Source organism: Lathyrus oleraceus, chromosome 3, assembly GCF_024323335.1.
Source record: "Lathyrus oleraceus cultivar Zhongwan6 chromosome 3, CAAS_Psat_ZW6_1.0, whole genome shotgun sequence".
NCBI lineage: Eukaryota > Viridiplantae > Streptophyta > Magnoliopsida > Fabales > Fabaceae > Lathyrus > Lathyrus oleraceus.
This window is the reverse complement of record NC_066581.1, coordinates 198,093,256-198,116,162: the sequence shown is the minus strand read 5'-3', so window position 1 is coordinate 198,116,162 and position 22,907 is coordinate 198,093,256. Positions and strand designations below refer to the sequence as shown.

Here is a 22,907-nt window from a genome sequence, read left to right as displayed (position 1 = left end):
TCATCTCTTCTAGACAGGGTGATGTCTTGGCCCTATGTAGTCCTTTCAAGGAAAGGGATAATGAAAGGGGAATTTCAAAGCTATGGATCTTAAGTGCACTAATCATCAAAAGGAGCCTATTGCGTTGCAGGGGAAGTTAAAGTTGCTAAATATTTTAAAAGGTAGTGAAAGTTCATGGCTCCTCTTCTACCATGATGGCTCGTGTAACTAAACATAAGGTTTCTCTCTGAGATGAATATAAGTGATACAAGGTCGCTTCTGATCCTGTTGAGGAAAAGGCTAGCCAGGTGGAAAACTATCGGAAAGCCTTTGTTCAAGCGACTAAGGCCTTAAAAGTTCTCTAGGATGAATTTGTCGATCTGAGACAGGTGCTTCATAACTCTCTTAAGCAGACAATCGAGAACATGATTGGAGTCATGAGAGATTTGTGGAGCATGGAAGGAAGTTCTTCCTTGATGCTGTAATTTCTGCTAAAGCACTTGATCTTTTTAAGTTTGTTCCTAAATTTACTACAAAAAAATAAAGAACGATCAGGATGGATAACCCTTAATGGTGATCTCGACGTGGTCGGAAGGCGTCTTGAGTCTTTGGTCGTTGCCTTTATCGAGTTTCCAATATGGATGCACGTCATGCTTTAAAGCGTCCTCATCGGTTAAACTGTATTCAAGGTGTCTTGCCTTGCCTTGCATTTGCTTGTCTATGTTGTTGGAGGATCAACTTCTCATGGGAGGTATCTTGATGTCAGCTATTGATTTTTAAACTCCTTGAATTTCTCTATCTAATGCTTTGGCAAGACAATTTTTTATCACCGTGTTTAGAGTCAGTGGCTTCTTTTCCTACCCCATAATGGTTATCTACCTCTTATATATTTGGGGTGCGCTTGTGGTAAATATGGCCTAATAGTCGAATTTTATCATACTAGAAGCATGGTAGGATGCAAACGGTGTCCCTTAATAGGCCATTCTAGTGTTTTCTTTGGAACAAGGACTCTAAGTAGTGGGCAGAGATTGATATCGATTGGTCTCCTCGTGACTAGAGTCTGGGGTATTTTTCTTCAAATATGCTTGGTGGACCTCTGGTCTTCGTAACCTAGCGTTTTTCGATTATGAGATTTGAGGAAGTTATCAACGATGAAGACAAAAAATGAATGCCGATTTATGGAAAACGTATAAATCAGAGGCTGGTGCGCTCTTGATTCGGTAACCTAAGGAGGTTCAGAACTAGTAAATAGAAGATTCAAATCTGAATCGCAAGAATCAAGATCCGGAACTGTATAGTTTGTTCGATAATGTTCATGAAATCGTAGGAATCAAAAGTCAATTCCCATAGACGGCGCCACTATTTCATTCAGGAACCATAAATGAATAGTTTAGTGGAGGACACAAATGATTGTAGCCTCCGATACGGTGTTCTGTTCGGGAATCATAAATGGATACTCTAGCTCCACAGAGGAAACTGAAATGAAAAGAGTTGAATAAATGTTGATCTTGACTACAAAATCATAACAAAATCACCCATAGACTTGGCCTTACCCCTAAAGAAAGGAAAGTCTTAAAAAGAAACATGTGGTATATTGGAAGTACCACCTCTTAACCCAACCACTGGAAGATCATATACCACACATACAAGATTAAATCGCAAGTGACAAGATGATGGGAGACTGACTCAACAGAATCCCTACAAAAGGGACAAGAGATCCCACTAGGATCAACATTCACTTCATTTTAGATAAGTTCTCTCTAGAATGGAGTCTATCTTGCAAAAGTTATCAGGAGAATACCAACACCTTAGAAGGAGCCTAACTAACCCAAATAAGGGAAATGATCAAGCTCTATGTCGTAAGAGATGTCAAAGAACCAACTGATTGAATAGTAAGGAAAGGCAATAAAGAAAAATCCTTATCTTGAATGCTTTTAAAATCCACTTATCTTTATTCAGAGAGAGAGAGAGAGAGAGAGTAACACCTTAAAGTAGAGAGAGAAGATTATCAAACATATGTAACTCTCAAGAAAGAAGGGCCTCCTTCATTTGAAACCCCAAACAAGGTCATTGTTATCCACCAAACCGGTCTTTCCCACCAACCCATCAGTTTGAATGGAGGTAGAAAACTGACCAAAGAACTTAATCTTTAAGTAAATGGGTCCTAACCAAAGGTCCTTTCAAAATGAAGTCTGGAGGAACAACCCAATTTTCCTTAAGACACGTCAACAAACCAATCAAATGAGTCATCCTCTTTGGATAAAAATATGAGAGGTTGTTTCAAAATAATGGCCATAAAGGCTTAAAAACAAGAAAGCATAACAAAAACAAGCTCACAAATATTAGCATGCATAAGGTTTTGGATTGGGCCAAACTCAAACCATGACCCAAATTAATTCCAACAACCAATACAAAGACAAGGTTGAGACAACGCCTTTAACATCGACAAAGATTACCAAAGCCCACAATGCTTATTCTAGAACAAATGTATAAAACTTCTAAATCAGAGTTTAAGGTACTCAATTTCCATCTTACTGTTTCTCATTTCTTCTTCGCTAATTGTCTTAAGTGTTTTAGGGTTTATAGCAGAGCCGATTTTGGGCCTATGCAACCTGACCCATTTTACAGGGCCTTAGAAAAATGGAGGCCTCAAAATTTAACCCATAGTGTTTCATATAATATTAAATATTAAATGCATATACATAGTTGTTGAAATATCATACATGCTATCGGTTTTAGCCTGGCAGCTACGCGTTATGATTTTGCACTCAAGTCATGGTAGAGTCGTCAAAATGGGCTGAAGGCCATGGGCCGGCCCATCAAGCCCCAAAAAAGTTAGGGCTTGAGCCTTAATTGTTTAGCCCATTTTTTTCGGGCCTTTGCTAGCCTGACCTGAAAAAGTCTTAAAGAATATGGGGCAGACCGTATGGGTTATAAGCAGCCCACAACCCGGAAAAAAAACTTTGAAAAATTTAATATAGTTAGCCCACAATAAACATTCAACAAAGAAAAAAAACAATTGGGCCAAAATCTATCTAATCTCTAGTATAAGGCCCATACTAACCCAATTACAACTTGAAAGACTCAGACTTTACAGTCCAAGTCCAAGTCTTAAAAAAGAATTGAGAAAAAGACCTAGCTCAATTATTGTTTCTCTTCTGCTATGTTTCGATAAAAAAGACATAGCTCAATTGTTTCTCTTCTGTTGTGTTTCGTGAATCAGAGTGATTGACTTGTGCAACAATTGCATCTCTCTCTCTCTCTCTCTCTCTCTCTCTCTCTCTCTCTCGCGCGCGCGCGCACGTTCATGAGTTGAGACCTTGTCTCTCTTTTATGACTTGCGAGTTGTGAATGCGTCTATGAAAGGAACCTCAATTCTTTGTGACTGTGTATGCGAAAGGAACTTGTGAGTCGTGACTCATCTTCAATTCTTCTTTTTCGGTAATTGTTTTACGTGAATCTGTGATTGATGTTATTGTGATTATATTGTGGTATTTTCTGTGAATCAACTTTAATTTTACAAAACCAAATGTTTTACAAGCTATTGTGATTCTTTTGATTGTTGTTGTGATTTTACAAAACCAGACTTTGTGATTATTGTCGTGATTTTACAAAACCAGTGGCTCTGTGTCTATTTCATAAAACCATACTTTGTGATTGTTGTTGTGATTTTACAAAACGGGTGACTTTGCGTTTATTTCATAAAACAGGATTGTGGTGATGTGACTATGTGTTGATTTTATAGAAATAGTAGGGATAATTTTATGTTGATCTGAATTTGATGCTTGTTGTTATTATTGTGTTGATTTGCATGTAGGGATTATAATTGGTGCAATTCCTATTGGATATGCTCTTTGCATTGACTGCATTTAGAAAATAAACAACATGGAGAAACGTCCAGTTATTCAAGATTGGTCTAGTTTGCTTAAGCTGTAAAAGAAACACATCTTAGACGCGATGCTCCAGCATACTGGTATGACATTTGGGCCTTACTTAACAATCTCCAGAATGTTGCGTTCTTGCATTCTGCATGAATCTTTTGAGAGGATTCAATTTTATTTTATTGCTAATTGACTTAGAAATATGATTAGGTGATTTGTTTGACAGTTGGACGAATTGATTCATATTTAAATGAAGATTTAAATTTGAACTTAAATTAAAATAAATCATATCTTGTTGGATATATTCGAGGAACAAATCAAATATTCAACAAATTCTACATTAATTTTGGATGAAATCAATCTCAAATCCATGAAGAAAATCCCAGGGTTATTATGCTATATAAGGAGCTCAAAACCTACATTGGAAGCAGGCAATACATTGAAGATTTAGAGTGTTAGGGTTTATTTTTGAGTCCTTGTTATTGTTGTATGTACACCTCTATGTTTCAGTAACTTGACATAAAAGGTTTGTCTAGAGTTGAGTGGTAGTATACAACATTGATTATTGAGTTGTAATCTCCAATCATGAGTTGTGTGATTGAGAAGAAAGAGAGTAAGTTCTCATATTTTGGGGAAACTTTAAATAGAAAGTCATTGGGTAGTGTTAGAAGAGGCATTGAACAACATAGGATTTGTTGTTGCTTACAAAACTAAATGTACTAAACTAATAGTAGTGAATTTACTTTCTTGGGTGTGAGGTTTCACCGAACTAGGTAAACAACTATCATGTGATTTATTGTTTTTCTGCTTCATCATCCAGTATTTTCTATTGTGTTAGTCCTGGTTTAACTTATTGAACCTGTTGTTGGAGCATCGTTTTCGACATCTGTCCCTTGAGGAACATAATTTCAATTTGTGTCTACTCTTATTATGTAAATTAGTAGTAATGGGGAGGTTAATGCTAGACAACTTAGGGCAACTCCACTTGTACCACTATTTTCTCCATTTAATGTAATTGATCTTGATGACATTGAGATTAACCAAGAAGAGTCTTTTGAACCAACTACTAAAAAACAAAAGACCTTTTACATCTGAAGTGTCTAAACATTTTTTAAAGGTTGGGGCTGTAGATGGTAAAGAGAAAAAATGTAAATGCAAGTGTTATGGAAAATTAATAAGTTGTGCTGCAACTAATGGAACTTCACATTTAACCCGTCATGTTAACAGTTGTAAGTTTATCCCAAAATTTCATGATGTGAGTGATATGATGCTTGATGCTGAAGGAAGATGAGAAATAAAAAAAATTGATCCTAAGGTTAACCGTGAGATCTTAGCTAAAATCATGATTACACACGGTGTACTGTATAATTTTGTTAAATATAGGGTTTTTAAGAAATATAAAAAAATTGAATGATGATTGTACCTTTGTTACTAGAAATACTTTTTCCAACGATGTTGTGAAAACTTATGAGGATGAGAAACGAAAGCTTAAGTCACAATTGACTCAAATAAGGGGGATAGTTTGTTTGACTTCTGATTGGTTGACTACATGCACTAATGAAGGTTATATTTCTTTAACTACTCATTATATTGATGTGAACTGGAAGTTGCAAAATAAGATTTTAGAATTTGCTCACATGACACCTGTTGATTGTGTTTTTAAGTGTCGGGTTTTTGTTATCGTCTCCACAGGGATTGTGAGATATCGCCGCCGTTCGACAGTTGTTTCAATTCTTAACTCGTAGTAACAAGGGGGTTTTGGCTTTAGTCACGGTATCTTGCATAAAAGTGTGAGAAAATGCGGTAAAAGATTTGGTTTTAATATTTGAGAAATATTGCCAAAGTTAGGGTTCGACGATCACTTTGCATGTATATGTTCGATCAACAAAACTTATAAACTCCTTTAGATGATAAACTATTTCACAAAGTCCTCCCAATGTGTTTATCTCTAACACACATTGTGAGTTTTCCCATTTTGATCCATTGTTTATCTCTAACACAATCTATCAAAATAACAACTTTTTGGTTCAACCTTATGGTGAACAAAATCATTCATTACTATCTCTAGCTAACAAACAAGATTGGATGAAAACCCAGGTAAAGAGTTGGTAAACATCTCTCGATCATAAACCAACACAAAGAGTTTTCAATAAAACAAAGTTTTCACCATATATTCATCATTAAAGAGTTTACAAATGAAGATCATCTCATATACACACAAAGCTTATGACCATCTACATCTAACCTTGACAAAATGAAGAACTTAGCTACTCATTTTCATGGTAGCTTGGTCAACAAGTTTCGGAAGAAGGTTGATCAACATCCGAGTCGAATAATCGAGATTGGATGGGAATCCACCTTCTTTTTGTGAAAGATTGTTAAGAGATGAAGAAAAATGATTTCTAGGTCACAAAGTATCTCTAGAGCAATGCTGGAAAAATATCTCAAAAGTACAAAAGTATGAAAGTGTAAGGTATGGCTCCAAAAAGTAGCCCCTGCTACTTATAGTGCTGCTACTGAGTTGTCATTCTCACTAGGCGAGCAGAATGGCTCGCCTAGCGAGCCCCAAAATGAGGCACCTGAGGCACCTGCGCCCAAAGAAATATCCTTTGCCAGATTTGCATGTTCGCTAGGCGAACAAAACCTTCGCTAGACGAAGCCCACGCTTCAACCTTCGCTCCAGCGAGCTTAGGAGGTTTTGCTACTGGAATTTCTCGCTGGGAGCTCTCTAATGGCTCGCCTAGCGAGTGAGTGCTGGTTGCGCTTTTGACCAAGTCTGGACGTATTCGCTACCACCTTCGCTGGCTGCTCGCCTAGCGAGTTTGTTGATGTTTGCTACTGTAAAATACTGGAGCTGTTCGCTGGGTGCTCGCCTAGCGAGCGCTTCGCCACAGCCCTCGCCTAGCGAGCAAGCTGATGAATGCATCCTTTTTTGGTCCCTTTGCCAACTTTCTTGTGCCTTCATTTTCTATTATTTCATGCCTAATTCCTGCACAATAACACACAAATCAAATGTACCAAGATCGTTTATCATTGTATTGCAATTCATCTAAAACAAAGGTGGTTTCGAACACTTTAGCAAGGAAATGGAGTGAAAGATGCCCATATTTGATAGCTCAAATAAGAACTTTTGGGTATCTAACAACTCTCCCCAACTAGATTCTTGCTTGTCCTCAAGCAAAGTATGCCTCTTGAAGGACAAGAGGATTTGCTTTAAGAAAAAGGTTTCTCCGAAGTCGGATAAAACGACTCAAACACAAGCGAATCAGCAGATACAAATTTCCAACAGTTAGAATAGCATAATACACAAGAACTAAACTTAATAGCAATGCGAAATATGTATCTATCCACAACAATATTATCTTGAATGAATCACCCTATCTCTCCTCTTCGAATAAGGATTGAAGAAATTACGCGTTTGCAACCGCGGGAATAATCTCACTCTCCAACAAACAATGAAGAAATCAATTCAATTTATACAATGTCTAACAATTATAAATGGTAATGTGGAAGCACGAAGATCACTAAGGACTTTTCGGTTGAAGCTCGGTTAGGTTAACAAACAAGGGTCATTTCTAAGGCCATTGAAAACGAAATTGCCGATGCAAAAGAGACATTCACTGTACATTATTCACACATCTCAACTTCGTTCCATTTGTTTCTTATTTGAAACCTTCACAACTCTTATTTCACAACTCAATTTTTGTTTTTCACTATTTTTCTTCCAAGCAAGCATTCATTTTCATTTTCTCTATTTTTTTTTCTTTCACATCATATTTACAAAACAAATGTTTCTCTTTTCTATATTTTATATATTTTTTATTATTTTTTTTTATGCTTGCTCGGTTTTTCAAGAGTTGTGGCACTTACCGATTCTCATTTTCGTTCTCCCCAACTTATTTCTTACTCACCCTAAGTGAATGCTCTTGACTTTTTACGGCAAAAGAACAATTATCAAAATTTTCCGGGTTTAAAAAAAAAAGATTTTTGAAATCTCGCTTTATTTCAAGCTGAGATTCAACTGTTTAAGCTCAAAGGGGTTAACGAATACTCTCTCTGCTCACAGGTAAGTTGTATTTGGAACTGGTTGTGCTCGATAGAAAACAAGTGCCTTGATCATTTCTAATTGCTTCCACATATTCACAATAATAAAAGACAAAGCATGAATCAAATGAATCAACAAAGCTTATTAGAATCCAGCATTTAAGTGTACAATGGAGGTTTCCTCACAATTTGTGGTTTTAAGTCCTAGATGAAACATTCATTCAATTATGTTGCAAAAAGACAATATTCAATTATAAAAAAAAGTAAAGTTCTTAATGCATTCTAAAATTCTAGCCGGAGGTAACCATGTACCTTAGCATTATTCACTTGTTTATTTTTATCATTGCCATCCAAGCTCGGATGCACCTTCATTGGATACTTCTTTGAGGAGCAACCAATCTAGAAGGTTTGACACTCAACCAACCAAAAATTTATTAAAACAAAAGAAATTTAAAACATAAATAATAACATTACTTCAAAATTTAAAATTGTGCATGGGGGACAAAACACCCCAAAAGTACATAACCAAAATCAAAATACACAAATCTGAAAATACAATAGAAATAAAACATAATATGAAAAATAAAATAAACTTAGCCCTCCAAGGACTCATAACCCTCATCACTACCGGCTTCAGAACCGGTAGCATCATCATCATCATCATCTTCAGCAGCACCAGAAGAAGCACCAGCACCAGTTGCACCAGCACCCGCCCCCTCTCCAAACACAGGCCTGTCCACAGGCCAACTAGCGTGCTGCAGAAACTGCTCACGTGTCATCATAGAATGCTCACCGGAGGGGTCGCGCATCTGCAACTGTAACAGCTGCATAGAATTGTGCATATCGAGCATGGCGCGTTGAGTTGCCGCCATCCAATCCCAGTTGTAGTTGCAGACAGCCTGCTGGAAAGGATCGGATCCTAGAGTAAAAGTACCAGGACCATCAGAAGCCCCGGTAACCTCAGCAGCTGAACTACTTCTTAAATTCTTCGGTTTGCAGTACTTGGCCACGTATCTGTCATCAATGGCCGGCGGGATCCTTACTTGACCCTTGGAGGGTAGCCTCACCCTCGCTTGTTGGCACAAAGCCATGATTAGACACGGGAAAGCAAGGGGACAATTCACTCGTGCCCCCGACTTTAGCCCGCTTTCAATCACGGACTTCAACTCCAAAGCAATAATCCTCGCCACATCAATCTGGATATTCGTGAGGATGCAGTGAACCAAGTGTGCCACTGGGATCGGCACGGTAGAAGTATGAGACTTGGGTTTAATGTTTGTAAGAACCAACAAAAGGATCAGTTGAGCCAAGGGAATCATGTCCTCCCTATGGTACCTCATCGGAACCCCAGATGGGTTCAGCTCAACTGATTTCCCTTCCAAAAGTAGGGCAGCAGAAATTGAATCGGTATCCCGGTGAAGCCTTAAATCTCTATGGTAAGTGTCTCTCTCATTGGCTCCCAGATGGAGCGGTTCACCCAGGACACGGTTAATTGCATCCCGATTGAACGCAACAGGACGGCCGGACACTCTAGACGTCCATGTGAATGGCTCGTCGTCGTTCGGCAGTGCGTTCGCGTAGAACTCCCGCACTGTTGCGATGTCATAATGCTCCAAAGGAGATATCAACCGGTCCCACTTTTTGCTGTTAATCAACCCGGCGAATGTACGGTACGTGCCTTCAGGGTTGATTATAAATCTCTTTTCCGGCAAAATCTTTCGCTTTTCCAAAGTAACATATCTAGCTGCTTGCTTTGGCCCGAAAAATTTGTCGGTGTCGAATTATATGGGCACGGGACGGGAAGTGTTCCCGCCCTTTCTCTTTTTCGAAGCGTCGGACCTGGATTCCATCTGCAAAGACATAGAGAGGAAATAACACAAACACAAAACAGATTAGAAAGCAAAACAGAATTCCAACTACTGTCATGGTCGCTGCTGCTTCGCCTAGCGAGAACCTAGCGAAGCTTCGCTACAGGTTCGCCTAGCGAAGTGGCAGCGAATGCTCGCCACTGATTCGCCTAGCGAGTTGCTAGCGAATCTTACGGGTTTTTGGGTTCTGCAATGTTTACACTGAAATTTCAGAAAAACCCAAGGTCTCATGGTGTCTATTTCAGAACAAAATGATTTATCATGAAAGGCATCCTTCTAAGGTACATGCAAATCTACACCCACATGCAATGGCTCGCCTAGCGAGTGAGTGCTGGCTGCGCTTTTGACCAAGTCTGGACGTATTCGCTACCACCTTCGCTGGCTGCTCGCCTAGCGAGTTTATTGATGTTTGCTACTGTAAAATACTGGAGTTGTTCGCTGGGTGCTCACTGGGTGCTCGCCTAGCGAGCGCTTTGCCACAGCCCTCGCCTAGCGAGCAAGCTGATGAATGCATCCTTTTTTGGTCCCTTTGCCAACTTTCTTGTGCCTTCATTTTCTATTATTTCATGCTTAATTCCTGCACAATAACACATAAATCAAAGGTACCAAGATCGTTTATCATTGTATTGCAATTCATCTAAAACAAAGGTGGTTTCGAACACTTTAGCAAGGAAATGGAGTGAAAGATGCCCATATTTGATAGCTCAAATAAGCACTTTTGGGTATCTAACAACACCCCCACATACTGAGCGAGAATTAGCATTGAATGTGTTTGAAATGTTAAGTGATATGGGTATAGAGAAGAATTTTTTTCATCATTTTGGACAATGCCTCTGCAAATGACAACATTCAAAGATTCTTGAAAGAACACTTAGGATTATCAAGTAGCTTGTTATTTAATTTAAAGTTCTTTCATATCCGATGTTGCGCGCATATTTTGAATCTCATTGTTCAAGATGGATTGAAGGTAGTTGGTGATGCATTGCATAAAACTTGACAAAATGTGGCTTATGTATAGGTAACCGAAAGTATAACACTACAAGTTCATGAATGTGTTAGTAATGCTGATGAGATTGATACAACACTTGGATTAGATATGATTGTGTTATTAGATTGAACTCAACTTTTATAATGCTCAAAAGTGCGGTTAATTATCGTCGTGCCTTTTATAGCTTAGGTTTGCGATATTCAAATTTTAAGTATTGTCCTTCAAGTGAAGAGTGAGCAAGATCTGAAATAATGTGTGAACTCTTGAAGCCATTCTATAATATTACAAACTTGATCTCTGGAACTTCTTATCCTACTTTTAATTTGTACTTTGGGGAAATATGGAAGATAAAGTGTTTTTTGAATTCTTATTTAATAAGTGAAGATTCGTTGATTCAAGACATGGCTACAAAAATGAGGGGAAATTTTGACAAGTATTGAAGTGAGTAGAATTATCTTGACCTTTGGTGCTATTTTTTATCCAACAAAAAAACTAAACTTTTTGAATTTTGCATATAAAAAAATCGATCCTAACACTAGTTAAGACAAGTTTAAAAAGATTAAGGGTGAGTTATACGAGCTTTATGTTGAATATGTCAAACATGGAATTTCTTCTATTCCTAACTTTTCACAACTGCTACCTACTTTTGGAGGAGGAAAGGAAACTTTGGCGGAGGAGGAAAGGAAACTTTGGCATACTCGTTATATATTTATGAAGTAAGTGCAAACTATATTGTTTCCTCTTACGAATGCAATGTATTGTTATTTCTTTTGATTGATTTAATTTTAAAATTTAAAATTTTATTATTGTTTATATGTATAATTTGTAGGAATTTGAAGAGCATGAAAGTCAAACAAGTAATAATATTAGAAAATCTGAACTTGATTTTTATTTAGATGAGTAAAGGTTGCCTCCATCGGTTTATTTTGATATCATGGCTTATTGGAAGAAAAAATGTCGTAGATGTCCCAATCTCGCAAGAATGGCTTATGATATATTGATTATTCCAAACCACAGTGGCATATGAATATACTTTTAGCATTGTGCACATGAAGTTGGTTATATGACTTTCAAGGTAAACTTTTTAACTTTTTATAAGTGTTACCTATTTAATTTAATTTTTTTCTATTGTACCATAGATTCATATTGTTGCAGGTTATTCACTCGTGTTATAAATAATGTATATTTTTTTAGCGATTATTTTTTTTATTTTGTAGAATTTGATGATGACAATAATACTAATCAAGATGATGGAAGAGGACAAACATCTAACGTTGAACATGTGAATGTCGTTGAAGAAAAATCAAGTGATATTGCAAGTCGAGTTAGGACTATTTTATTTTGTGTTAAGTTTGATAACTTAAAATTAGTTGGACCAAATTATCTTGTGTTATCTTGAATAATTTGCGATTTGTTTTAGACTATTTAAATTTGTGTGTTAAAGATAATTTGAGTTTTATTTTAAATAATTTGAATTAAGTTAATGTGTTATTTTAGATTTTAATTGTTAACTTAGATGGGTTATTTATAAATCTTAACTTTGGGTTTGAAATTTAAGATTTACTACATATATTATTGCATAATTACTTACAAAATAAAGAGACTATTTTAATTTTTTTTAGTATAATATATAAAAAAAATTCTGGAATGGGCCCTTAAGGTGGGAGTAGTCTGCAACCTAGACAGGACTCAACTTGAATAGTAAAATTAGAGTGAATGTTCAATGGATTTAGAAAACTTTACCCCGTACCCCTACAATTGTACCCACACCCCTACATTTAATTTTTTTTACCAAAATACCCTCATATAAATAGGGTATATTTTCCATTTCTAATTTTTTTTTACCATTTTCGTTCAAGAGTTTCGGAGAAGAGAAATTTTTGGCTTTTTGGCATTGTAAACCGGGACACTCAAAGTAAGTCTTCCGGTTCATGAAATGTATACCGGAACACTTCTCTAAAGAGTTCCGGTTTGTTGCCTTTAGGGGCACTGAACCGGAAGTCTTTTAGAATGTCTTCCGGTTTGGATTGTTGTATACCGAAAGTCTTTCTTAAAGACTTCCGGTTTGGATGATCTAAACCGGAACTCTTTAAGAAAGTGTTCCGGAAGTCATGTTGTTTTTTTACTAACCGGAACTCTTCTTTGAAGTGTTCCGGTACGTTTTTTTTTTTTTTTTATTTTTAAATTTAATTATTTTTTTAAACTTTTTTTTTGCAGTGGTTCGAAGACGAGGTGCAGATGGTAGGATTCCAGTCCGCACGTTAGACCGGGGTGCATCTTCATCTGCAGCTGAGCCGGCTGGATATCCAGGAGGGCCGTACGATACGTCTCTTTTGGTGAAGTACGAGCATCATGTTGCTCGACATTTATGGTTCGGTGAGGTAAGTAAACGGGCTATATTTGAAAATGAATAATAGTTGAATATTTTATATTTTGTTTTCTAATATGTGTTTTAATTGTTTTTAGGAAAGAGGTCCAAAGAAAGAGTTGAAGGTTGCTGGACATGGACTGAAGTTGACTTCTAGGGTTCCATTGGCTCTTCCACCACAGATGGAGAGTTGGGTATCTAGATCCGGTTTATCTTCACTACAGAGAACCAGTCTGAACAAGATAGACACAAATCTTGTCTCTGCATTTGTGGAAAGATGGCATCTAGAGACATCTTCATTTCACATGTCGTTTGGTGAAATGAGTGTTACTTTAGATGATGTCGCATGTCTACTTCACTTGCCCATCAGGGGTATCTTCTGGAGTCCTCAGGATGTGACTGAAGAGGTAGCTGTTGAACTTGCTGTTGACTACCTAGGAGTGTCACAGGATCAGGCACAGTCACATGTTCGTAGCTACAGGGGGTCGTATTACAAGTTGGAGTGGTTATACGATTTATTCGTACAGCATAGAGCTGCTTCCAGCTGGGCATATGCGACTAGAGCATATCTATTGATGTTGGTGGGTTCCACCATATTTGCTGATAAGACCTTTACACTTGTAGAGGCACGATACCTCCTCCTGTTTACGGACTTGGATGGATGTTCAGGATATAGTTGGGGAGCAGCTGCACTAGTTACCCTCTACAGATATCTTGGAGATGCGTCCATGTACAGTTGCAAACAGCTCGGTGGATATCCTACTCTCCTACAGGTATATAATTTAATTTTGTTTATTAAGTGTTGGATTCATTTTATAAAATATGTTAACTTAATTTATTTTATTTATTATGTTTGTATTTTGTAACAGTGTTGGATTCACGAGTACTTTCCAACTGTTGGAAAAAGAGGGGAGAATTGGAAACCTGCTGATAACTGTGGTCTTCCCCGAGCGATGAGATGGTCGTATAGGCAGGGAGTCATGAAGGTCGATGATTTACGACCTATTTTGGACGAGCTGACACCTGCCGACGTCATATGGCGACCATTTGAGGATCATAGAGCATGGCGTGTATTTGATGAGACGTGTCTTTACAGGGGTTGTTTGAAGTGGGGTGAAACAGTTGTTCCATACTTGCCTGATAGATGTTTACGTCAGTTCGGGTATAGGCAGTATGTTCCATCCCCACCTCTGGATTGTATGATGGCGACGGATATTGATGTTGATTGGATCAGTTACCATCAGAGTGTTATCGCTGTGATCGGCTCATCTACCGTGGCCACCACTCCATCTGATGTAGAAGACGGTTATCTGGAGTGGTATTATCGTGTTTCCCATCCACGGTTGGTCCATCCCCATCGTGACGATCCTAGAGAGGTACCAGTTCCTGTATATGACGCTGGGGCATCTGATCCTGATTGGGCTCGTGTATCTACATTGATTCATCGCTATCTGAGACAGGTTAATGCCGAAGAGGAAGATCCACAGTTTTCTGATTTATTTGAAGCTTTGCGTATTTCTCGTTCACATTGATTTATGTATTAAGCTTTGAATGTAATAGACATAATAATATAAAATTCATGTTTTGATTACATATTTATGTTTTGAGTACATAATCATGCTAATACAGGTGTAAGTAATTGCCAATGTTGCATACGTCTTGCAAATCCTAACATCCAAGTAGTTGTTATATGAGAACGAAATTTCTTCCAATCTAATGTGACCGGTGGCAATGGAAACCCCTCTTTCATGTTAACCTGATAAAGTAAAATAATTAAAAGATTAAGTCATATAACATAAAATATTAACTGAAATAATGTAGTGAAATAATTAAAATATTTAAGCATATAAATACGTACCTGAACCCAATGATTGTGGTTAACAAAACCAATGCAATAAATAGAGACATTTGGTGAATGTGAATTTGTCATCGGAAAGAAAGTCATGCACGGATTGCCTAAACAAACAAGTACAACATTATAGCGATTCGCTATCAAGTAACCCATATCTGGTAGACTCAACCATTTTTCAGGTGGTTGTGAACCAAAGGATTCTATCATCAAAGATTCTCTCACTTCTGACAACCGATTAGAAAATAACTTGTCATACAAAGTTGACATATCCTTGTCTATTATTTCCAACCCCAACTCTCTGCGAACCATTGGCCAACCATCCTCACCATATCCATGCAATGATGCAATGACTCTAAATCCATAATTACCATCTGATTCAACATTAACTACATCTTCAATGTATGACCTAATATGATTAGGAAATTGAAGAATGAATTGTGGTTGCTTCTTTGATAATTTTATCTTCTTCAAAGTCTGTGATGGTTGAGATTGCCTTTGTGAAGATTGAGATGCCTTATCAACATACTCATGATACGAAGGGTCCCTATAAACATCATATTCTGCTGGTTTTTTCCCTTTCTTCTTCACTCCTCCTTTGGTTTTTATTTTCTCAGGTGGTGGACACAATGGAGTAATTGTTGGGTATGCTAGTTCACATACCCTACTCTTTAATGCCCTTTTCCCAATAACATCTAATGACCTAAATCGTCTCCACAACTCATCCATTGCAGAAGTCATATCCACCTCTGATCCATCATCTTCACCTACCTCTAACTCAACTTCAATAGTTAGTTTCCTCCAATGAACATGAACAGCATCAATGGGTATCGGTATACCACCTAGTCTGTATCTTCCTAACTCATAAGCATAAGGTAACCCATAAGATGTTCTAAGAGTACAACCACATATTTGCCTGTTAGTTCCAACATAATCAACTTTCAATAACTCTTCAGCAATACGTCTCAAAGCAGCTTGAGATACGGAACCACGCAAATAACCATAAAAGGGACTTACGTGCGCGTGCTCAACTTCGTAAAAACTCTTTTGAAAAGAAGCTCTAATGTTTCCCAGTTGTAACCTCAAGTTGTTATTCATGGCTTCCCAACATTTGACCATGTCACCTATACTGTTTCCTAACATCTGCTTTAACTTCCAATGAGCAGATTCAACCCTAAAAATATTGAAAATAACACATAAAAAATACATAGAAATAATATCAGATATAAAAATAACACATACAAAATTATAAGACGTACCGATTAGTCGTTGTGTTATCCAAATGTAGCACTCGATTGATCCATGCTCCAACAAATCTATGCCTATGTGGAGTCAACCATGTGTCTTTCACATACTTAATAAATCCACTATAATCAACACATGCTTGCTCAAGTTGATGCAACCGTTTACCATACTCAACCTCATCACTAGCCCAAACAACTTCCATCCATAATGTGTCTATCGTCTTTTGCAGGTCATTCACCACATGTTGTTTGCATTTGGCACCAACGTTTTTGTTAATGTGAAATCTACATAGCAAGTTAATCGAGCTGGGAAACACAACTTCAATTGCTTTCATCAAAGCAAGATCTCTATCTGTCAAAATCACTTGTGGACACATGTCTTTCTTCACAAACAACTCTTTTAATTTCTCCAATACCCAGCAAAAATTCTTTGTTTGCTCAGACTCCATATACGCAACTCCAACAGCAAAAGTCAACTCGGTCGATGTCATGCCAACAATTTCAAACAAAGGTTGTCTATATTTGTTTGTCTTGTAGGTGTTATCCATAACTAACACAATCGGAAAAATATTCAACAACTTAATTGAATCAGGATGTGCCCAAAATATCTCTCTCACCATTTCCGAGTCATCCTTTTTTCTACTCCAATAGACATAGCCTGCATCCTCAATAAGCTTAAGCAAATGTTGTATCTCACTCCTAGGACCTCTTATCTCTTTTTGTATCACACTCTTATGCTTGTATACTTGCGTAATCCGAGTGACATTCTCAGGATATCGGTCTTGCAAGGAAAGCAATATGTGTCTAAGTGCTACATGTCTCTTTGCCAAATCAGCGACATGTTCCTTCTCATCTGTGGTCAACCTACCAATAAACGAATGACCTTCTAATTTATCAGGTAAATCATGATTATGTAACCCACATTTTACATCAATCTTTCGCCGGAGTCGACCTGATTTTAAATGGGCATCCACATTTCTTGGACGCACTTTGGGTACCACTATCACTAATCTTGTGTTTCCCACCTTTATCACAACCAAATATTATTTTGTTACTTCTCCCTCTCTTCCCCGTTTTAGTATCTGAACGACTGATAATAACTGTTACTTTATTATCGATTCCAACCTCTTTAATTCATCTGATAACCTTTTCTCGTGTACCAAATCTTTCCGTCGTCATAAACGCATCAGTAGCATCTACACATATTTGGGAAAGATTTTCCATTCCTGCAAAATAAATAAATAAAAAAATTAAAAAAAAAATTTAAAAAAAAAAGCGAACCGGAACACTCCATGAAAGAGTTCCGGAACACATATAATACAAACCGGAACACTTCTCCAAAGAGTTCCGGTATGTATAAATTTGTTCACCGGAACTCTTTCAAGAAGTGTTCTGGTTTTGTAAATTTTTTCTGATTGAACCGGAACTCTTTCATGAAGTCTTCCGGTTCATTGTTTTGTGTGTTCCGGAAGTCATTCTTGAAGTCTTCCGGTTTGGGAAAAATACATACCGGAAGTCTTTTTGCAGGAGTTCCGGTGCAAGGGGTGTGAAAGTGTAATTTCTGAAATTTTCAACTGAATGGTAAAAATGAAATGGTAAATTGGTTAAAACCAATTAAGGGTAGAATGAGAATTTTTAAAATTTTGTAGGGGTATGAGGCTAACTGTAGGGGTACAAGGTAAAATTTTTCTGGATTTATTGGACCCGATCCTAAAAAACTCAATGTATGTCAGGGCCAACCCGTTTAGAATCGAATAACTTTTTTGGACAACTCTAGATCAAGGGTTCTAGCCTTGTGTTAAATATTTAATGTCATTATTTTGCAAAAAAAAATGCCAATAGATCTTGTGACTAACATTTAGTGCTATTATTATTTTTAAATGCTAAAATGATTTGCTCAACAAAATTCCAACTTATATAAAGTTGAATTGAGGAATCAAAAAGTTGAGTTTTGAAATGAGGATTAAAAGTTAAAAAACATCAAAATAGAGAGATTAAAAGTAGAAGGGGACCAATAAAATCGTAAGAGATGTAAAGTTGAATTGAGGGACCAAAAAATTGAGTTTTGAAATGAGGATTAAAAGTTAAAAAATATCAAAATAGAGTGATCCAAAGTGCATCTAAACCAATATATAATTATTTTGACCAAAGAGCCGTTTGAATGAGATGATAAAGAATGTCTTCTAACTTAACTAAAAAATAAAAATAAAAATCATATATTAGTCATTATCGCCACGTATGCAAAAGTGAGGGGACAAACAAAATCAATAGAGATTTAAAGTTGAGGTACCAAAAATTGAGTTTTGAAATGAAGACTATAAATTAAAAAAATATTAAAATAGGAGAACTAAAGATGTATTTAAATAATATATAATTATTTTGATCAAAGAGAAATTTAAATGAGATGATAAAAAATGTCTTCTAACTTGTCAAATCTAACTCTTACCTGCTGTTAAATTTTTTTTGAATAGATTTTTAAAAAAAATACAATTATCTTTAGGCGGGAAGTCCTTCCATCCATTTTGTTTTAAAAAGAAGTTTGAAATTTGGTCTTATCTCAAAATGTCATTTGTTTCCAACACAGCAGAGTCAATCTCAAAAATGAAAGGCTATTTATTGAGTTTAATATAACTAAAATTTCCAATGATAGATTTTTATTAACTAAAACTAGTGGTGTTTTCCATGAAATTAAAAGAGCTTATATTAAAGGAAATCTAAAGGATATACCCCAACCATGTTATTGAATTATAGTTATCATAAACAATCACATCCCAACCAATAATTCCTTAAAGGAAGCAACCTACATCAACTTTAATCTTGTACTATCCCATTAGAAACAACAACAACACAAGGTTAAGCATGCTCTTGTTCATAACAAACCAAATCTTCAATAAAATTTGGGATCTCTAATAAAAGATTATAAAAACTACAAAATAGGAGTATTAAATAGTTCCCTAACCTCCACTTAATATAAAATCCAAAATGATAAACATAGCTTAACAATTGGACCCACCAAAAAGCCATTGTCTGGTTATAATGATGTCAATTTAACAAGTTCCAAGTAGAGTCAAATATTTAATCATCTAATCAAAAGCCAATTCATACTGTATTAGACTTTACTATGTTTGTTTAGAAAAGTTTGACAGATTTGAAATTACAAATTCAATAGGCTATTGAAGCTACCCACCTAATCTACATCTACAATTTTAAAGTGAATGAATTGTAGTTAGTTACAATTAAATTCGTTGCTTTAAAGTTTGTATTTGATGATTCCAAAATAATAAAGTTTGCATTTGAATACTCAACTTTTGCCCCCAACAAGAAAGGCAACAATTACAACTAACATTATGGAGGAGGAATCATAAACCAGTAATAGCTAGCTCAATGCCACAAATTTTCTGACAAATGCCTTGATAAAATAGAATGAAAAATCAAGTAGTAAAGTAAGAAGATAATTGCATAAAAACACAATAATCATCACAAAATTAGTCAATCGTGCTTAAGTTCGATGGCGAATATACATGGTTTAAATCAGTTTATTGCAGTAATAATAATAGTGGATCAGTGGATATATCACCAGTACAGAGAAGATTGAACATTCTACTAGATGAAGTATCGAGTTCTCTGCAACATTTTGAAAGTACAACAATCTTGACTTCAACTAATATAAACATTAAATTTGTCCAAAAAAATCAAGTGACAGATGATATAAATCTCTGTTCAAATGGCTTCAGTGGCACATAATACAATCATGCCAAATTGCAGACATGTACATGCATGCTGGATCCAGATTCTATGTGTGCAAATCTCAACTGTTTGTATTCTCCAATTGTGAGTTCAAGAAATTGCAAATTTCAGCTGTAATTTTCATATATGAGGAACAGTTTTAGCGACGAAATCAAAACCATTTGGGTAGTAGTTTTCAATGTAAATGAGCAAGTGAACACCTACATACAGTGAATATGGCGTATTAAGTCAACATTCGTCTTAAGTCTCCCATCTACAGGTCATGTCAGAAACATTTGCAATCGGCAATCACCTATGATGCTTGCTCATGAAAGCTGCTGCTCTTTAGTTATCCCTGTAGGTTTCATAACAGCATGATGGTGGCTGGCTAGATGGTTTTAAATTGTGACGGCTTTGCAATTTTTGTTATTGGAGAGAATTGCGGTCAATTGCAGTCACGTTGTGGTGACCAAGACACAAAAAAACTTTGACATCACAACCCAATTCACGGCCACAGAACTCTTGTTTCAGAATACCAATTGCAGTTCAATTGGTAAAAACATTTGCAAGAATAAACAATCGTTAAGCATGCTAGTATCTGATTATTCATTAATCTTCACAATGAATTTCTTTTTGCAACTCTTCCCAAACTTGAAGGCCAGAGGGATGGCGATTTACATAACTTTGTAAGAATATTCTGTCTGTGCATGCAACTATGGTGCTCAGAGCAAGCCCGGGCTCTACGGCCCCATTGTCTATGAGCCAGTTATACATTGACAACCTATGTTTAACTCTTAGAGATTTATATGAAAGATAAGATGGAAAACTCACTAAATCCGATACAGAATATCCTTTCTTTATAAGATACTCAATTTTCATCTTGACCCTATCTGTGGTCTGATTAAGAATCTGCGGGGAGACTCTAATCATTCTACAAACATCGTCACGTGTCAAGCCAGCATTAACAATAAAATCAAATCTCTCCTGAAGTTCAGCTCCCTTACCTCTGAACACCTTAAATGCCGTATTCATTTGTTTCGAATTTTCCACATATCCTAAACGCAGCAAGAACTCTGTCTTCCCCGCTTTTGATTTTTCCTCTTCCTCCTCCCTTAAGCTAACCAAAGGCTTAACTCTCCTTCCCAGAATCCAATTCTTCATTTCATGAGGATTTTCCTGCACTATGGCACAGAGCCGCTTCTTGCCGACATTCAAGCAACCAAGCAAACTCTTTGTTGTCTTGAGAGTATAGGAACCAATGAATAACGTGTGAGACTGGAAAATCTTTCCAATCTCCACAGCTTCCATCTCAATTTCAGTCAGAAGCTGAAGACACACTCTCAAGTTGGCTAAAAACTTGACCATCCGAATCTGCGGAAACTCGAGAAACACAAGGGCAATCTGGTTCACAGACAATCCAAATTTAGTCAAAAAGCCAATCATAGAGAGCGTCCTACCTCCAGAATCCTCAAAAACAATGCAAGGACTACGACGAATAATCTCCGCCAACTGTTCCTTACTGAAACCAGCATCCGAAAGCAAGCACAAGAGCTCAAGCATCAAGCCCCAATTGCAAGAAACCTCATCCAAAAAACCCCACTTAATCCAACCACTATCAACATCACCACCATCACCACCCTTTGCAACAATATCCTTCAACATATCCACAACCTCCACAAAATCAACATTAACATCACCCACCAAAAGTCCAGGACTAACAGCAACAGCATTCACTAAAACCGAAGACGAAACACCCAACTTCTCATAAGCCTTAATCTTCAAATTCAAAACCCCATTTTCAAATCTAAAAACTTCCGTCGCTTGTTTGAAAATCTTCCCTATTTTGGACCTTGGAACCCCATAGTTACAAAGAGTATGATAATTCTCCATCATAAGAGGATCATCATTAAGAAAAATCAAGTCACGAGGAAGAAGAGGTGCATATTCTGAAGGCTTCAAACCCAAACTCTCGAAAAAGGGTTCGAATTCATTGATTGGATGGTAACGCAAGTAGCGAGAAATCAACCGCTTAGGGTTTACAAGCTTCTCGTTTTTTAGGGTTTTTTCAACAAGGGTTTGAATGAAAAAAGGCGAGTTTTTGCACATGTTGTCCGCGTCTAGAAACTGCAAGCTTCTTGTGGAATGAAGATAGTCTAGTAATGCGGCTTGGGCTTCTTTGACAGTGGATTTTGAGGGAAGTTTTGGTTTTGGTTGTAATTGAAGTGATGTTTTTGTTGTGCTGTGAAATCTAGGGTTTAGGGAGGGTTTAAGATTGAAAAATGTGAATGTTAATCTGAGTTTTCTTAAGTCGAGCATGGCGGGGTTTGTGACGAATGAGAAGAAGATGGATACGGTGTCGTTTAGTGGTGTTACCCGGTGGTGATCACAATGACACACTCTGCCTCCGGTATCCAACAGCTCAGGGAAGCCTCTCTCTTTCTTTTTCTTTTTAAATTTTTTTTAGTAAAACAATTTTTAGGGTTGTAATCACAAATATTAGCGCAGGCAAAAAAAAAATTAGATACCTCAGTTAAAATATTATTTAATACTAATATCATCATTTTGTATATAAAATATAAAGACACTGTTTTTTTTATTAGTGGTTGGTATTTTACTTCTGGAAGTTGAATATGTGAAATTCCGTAGATTTGATTTTTCGCTCTTGCGTGATTTGATTCGATAGATTTTGAATAAAAGAATGTGTCTATTAAAAACTCACTATTTGTCCTTTAAAATTCTACTCAGTTAAATTTTTATGTAAATTTTTAAAGTATGAATGTTATAGATATGATTGACTTTGACAAAAAAAATTGTTGGAATATAATTCGAGTGTAAGTGATTAAATTATTTGTTATATATAAAAAAAACTAATTAGTTAAGTCGGTTAAATTGTTAAATCTAGTAATAAGACAGAACAAATGGATGTGAAGTGCAATATATATAATTTCAATTTTGTTTTC

General features: G+C 36.6%; 2 protein-coding genes across 2 annotated transcripts; one reads left to right on the top strand and one right to left on the bottom strand.

Annotated features, from left to right (window-relative positions):
* The first annotated feature begins 13,630 nt into the window (after positions 1-13,630).
* Positions 13,631-19,447, top strand: LOC127130395 (protein MAINTENANCE OF MERISTEMS-like). The gene is made up of 3 exons (XM_051059414.1): positions 13,631-13,901; positions 13,998-14,423; positions 19,391-19,447. The coding sequence occupies exons 1-3, from the start codon at positions 13,704-13,706 to the stop codon at positions 19,445-19,447; spliced, it is 681 nt and encodes a 226-aa protein (XP_050915371.1). The 5' UTR covers positions 13,631-13,703.
* Positions 19,448-19,698: 251 nt separating this feature from the next.
* Positions 19,699-22,421, bottom strand: LOC127126247 (transcription termination factor MTEF18, mitochondrial). The gene is made up of 2 exons (XM_051055135.1): positions 20,177-22,421; positions 19,699-20,079 (listed from the first exon to the last, which is right to left on the bottom strand). The coding sequence occupies exon 1, from the start codon at positions 22,261-22,263 to the stop codon at positions 20,557-20,559; it is 1,707 nt and encodes a 568-aa protein (XP_050911092.1). The 5' UTR covers positions 22,264-22,421; the 3' UTR covers positions 19,699-20,079; positions 20,177-20,556.
* Between the last annotated feature and the right edge of the window lie 486 nt (positions 22,422-22,907).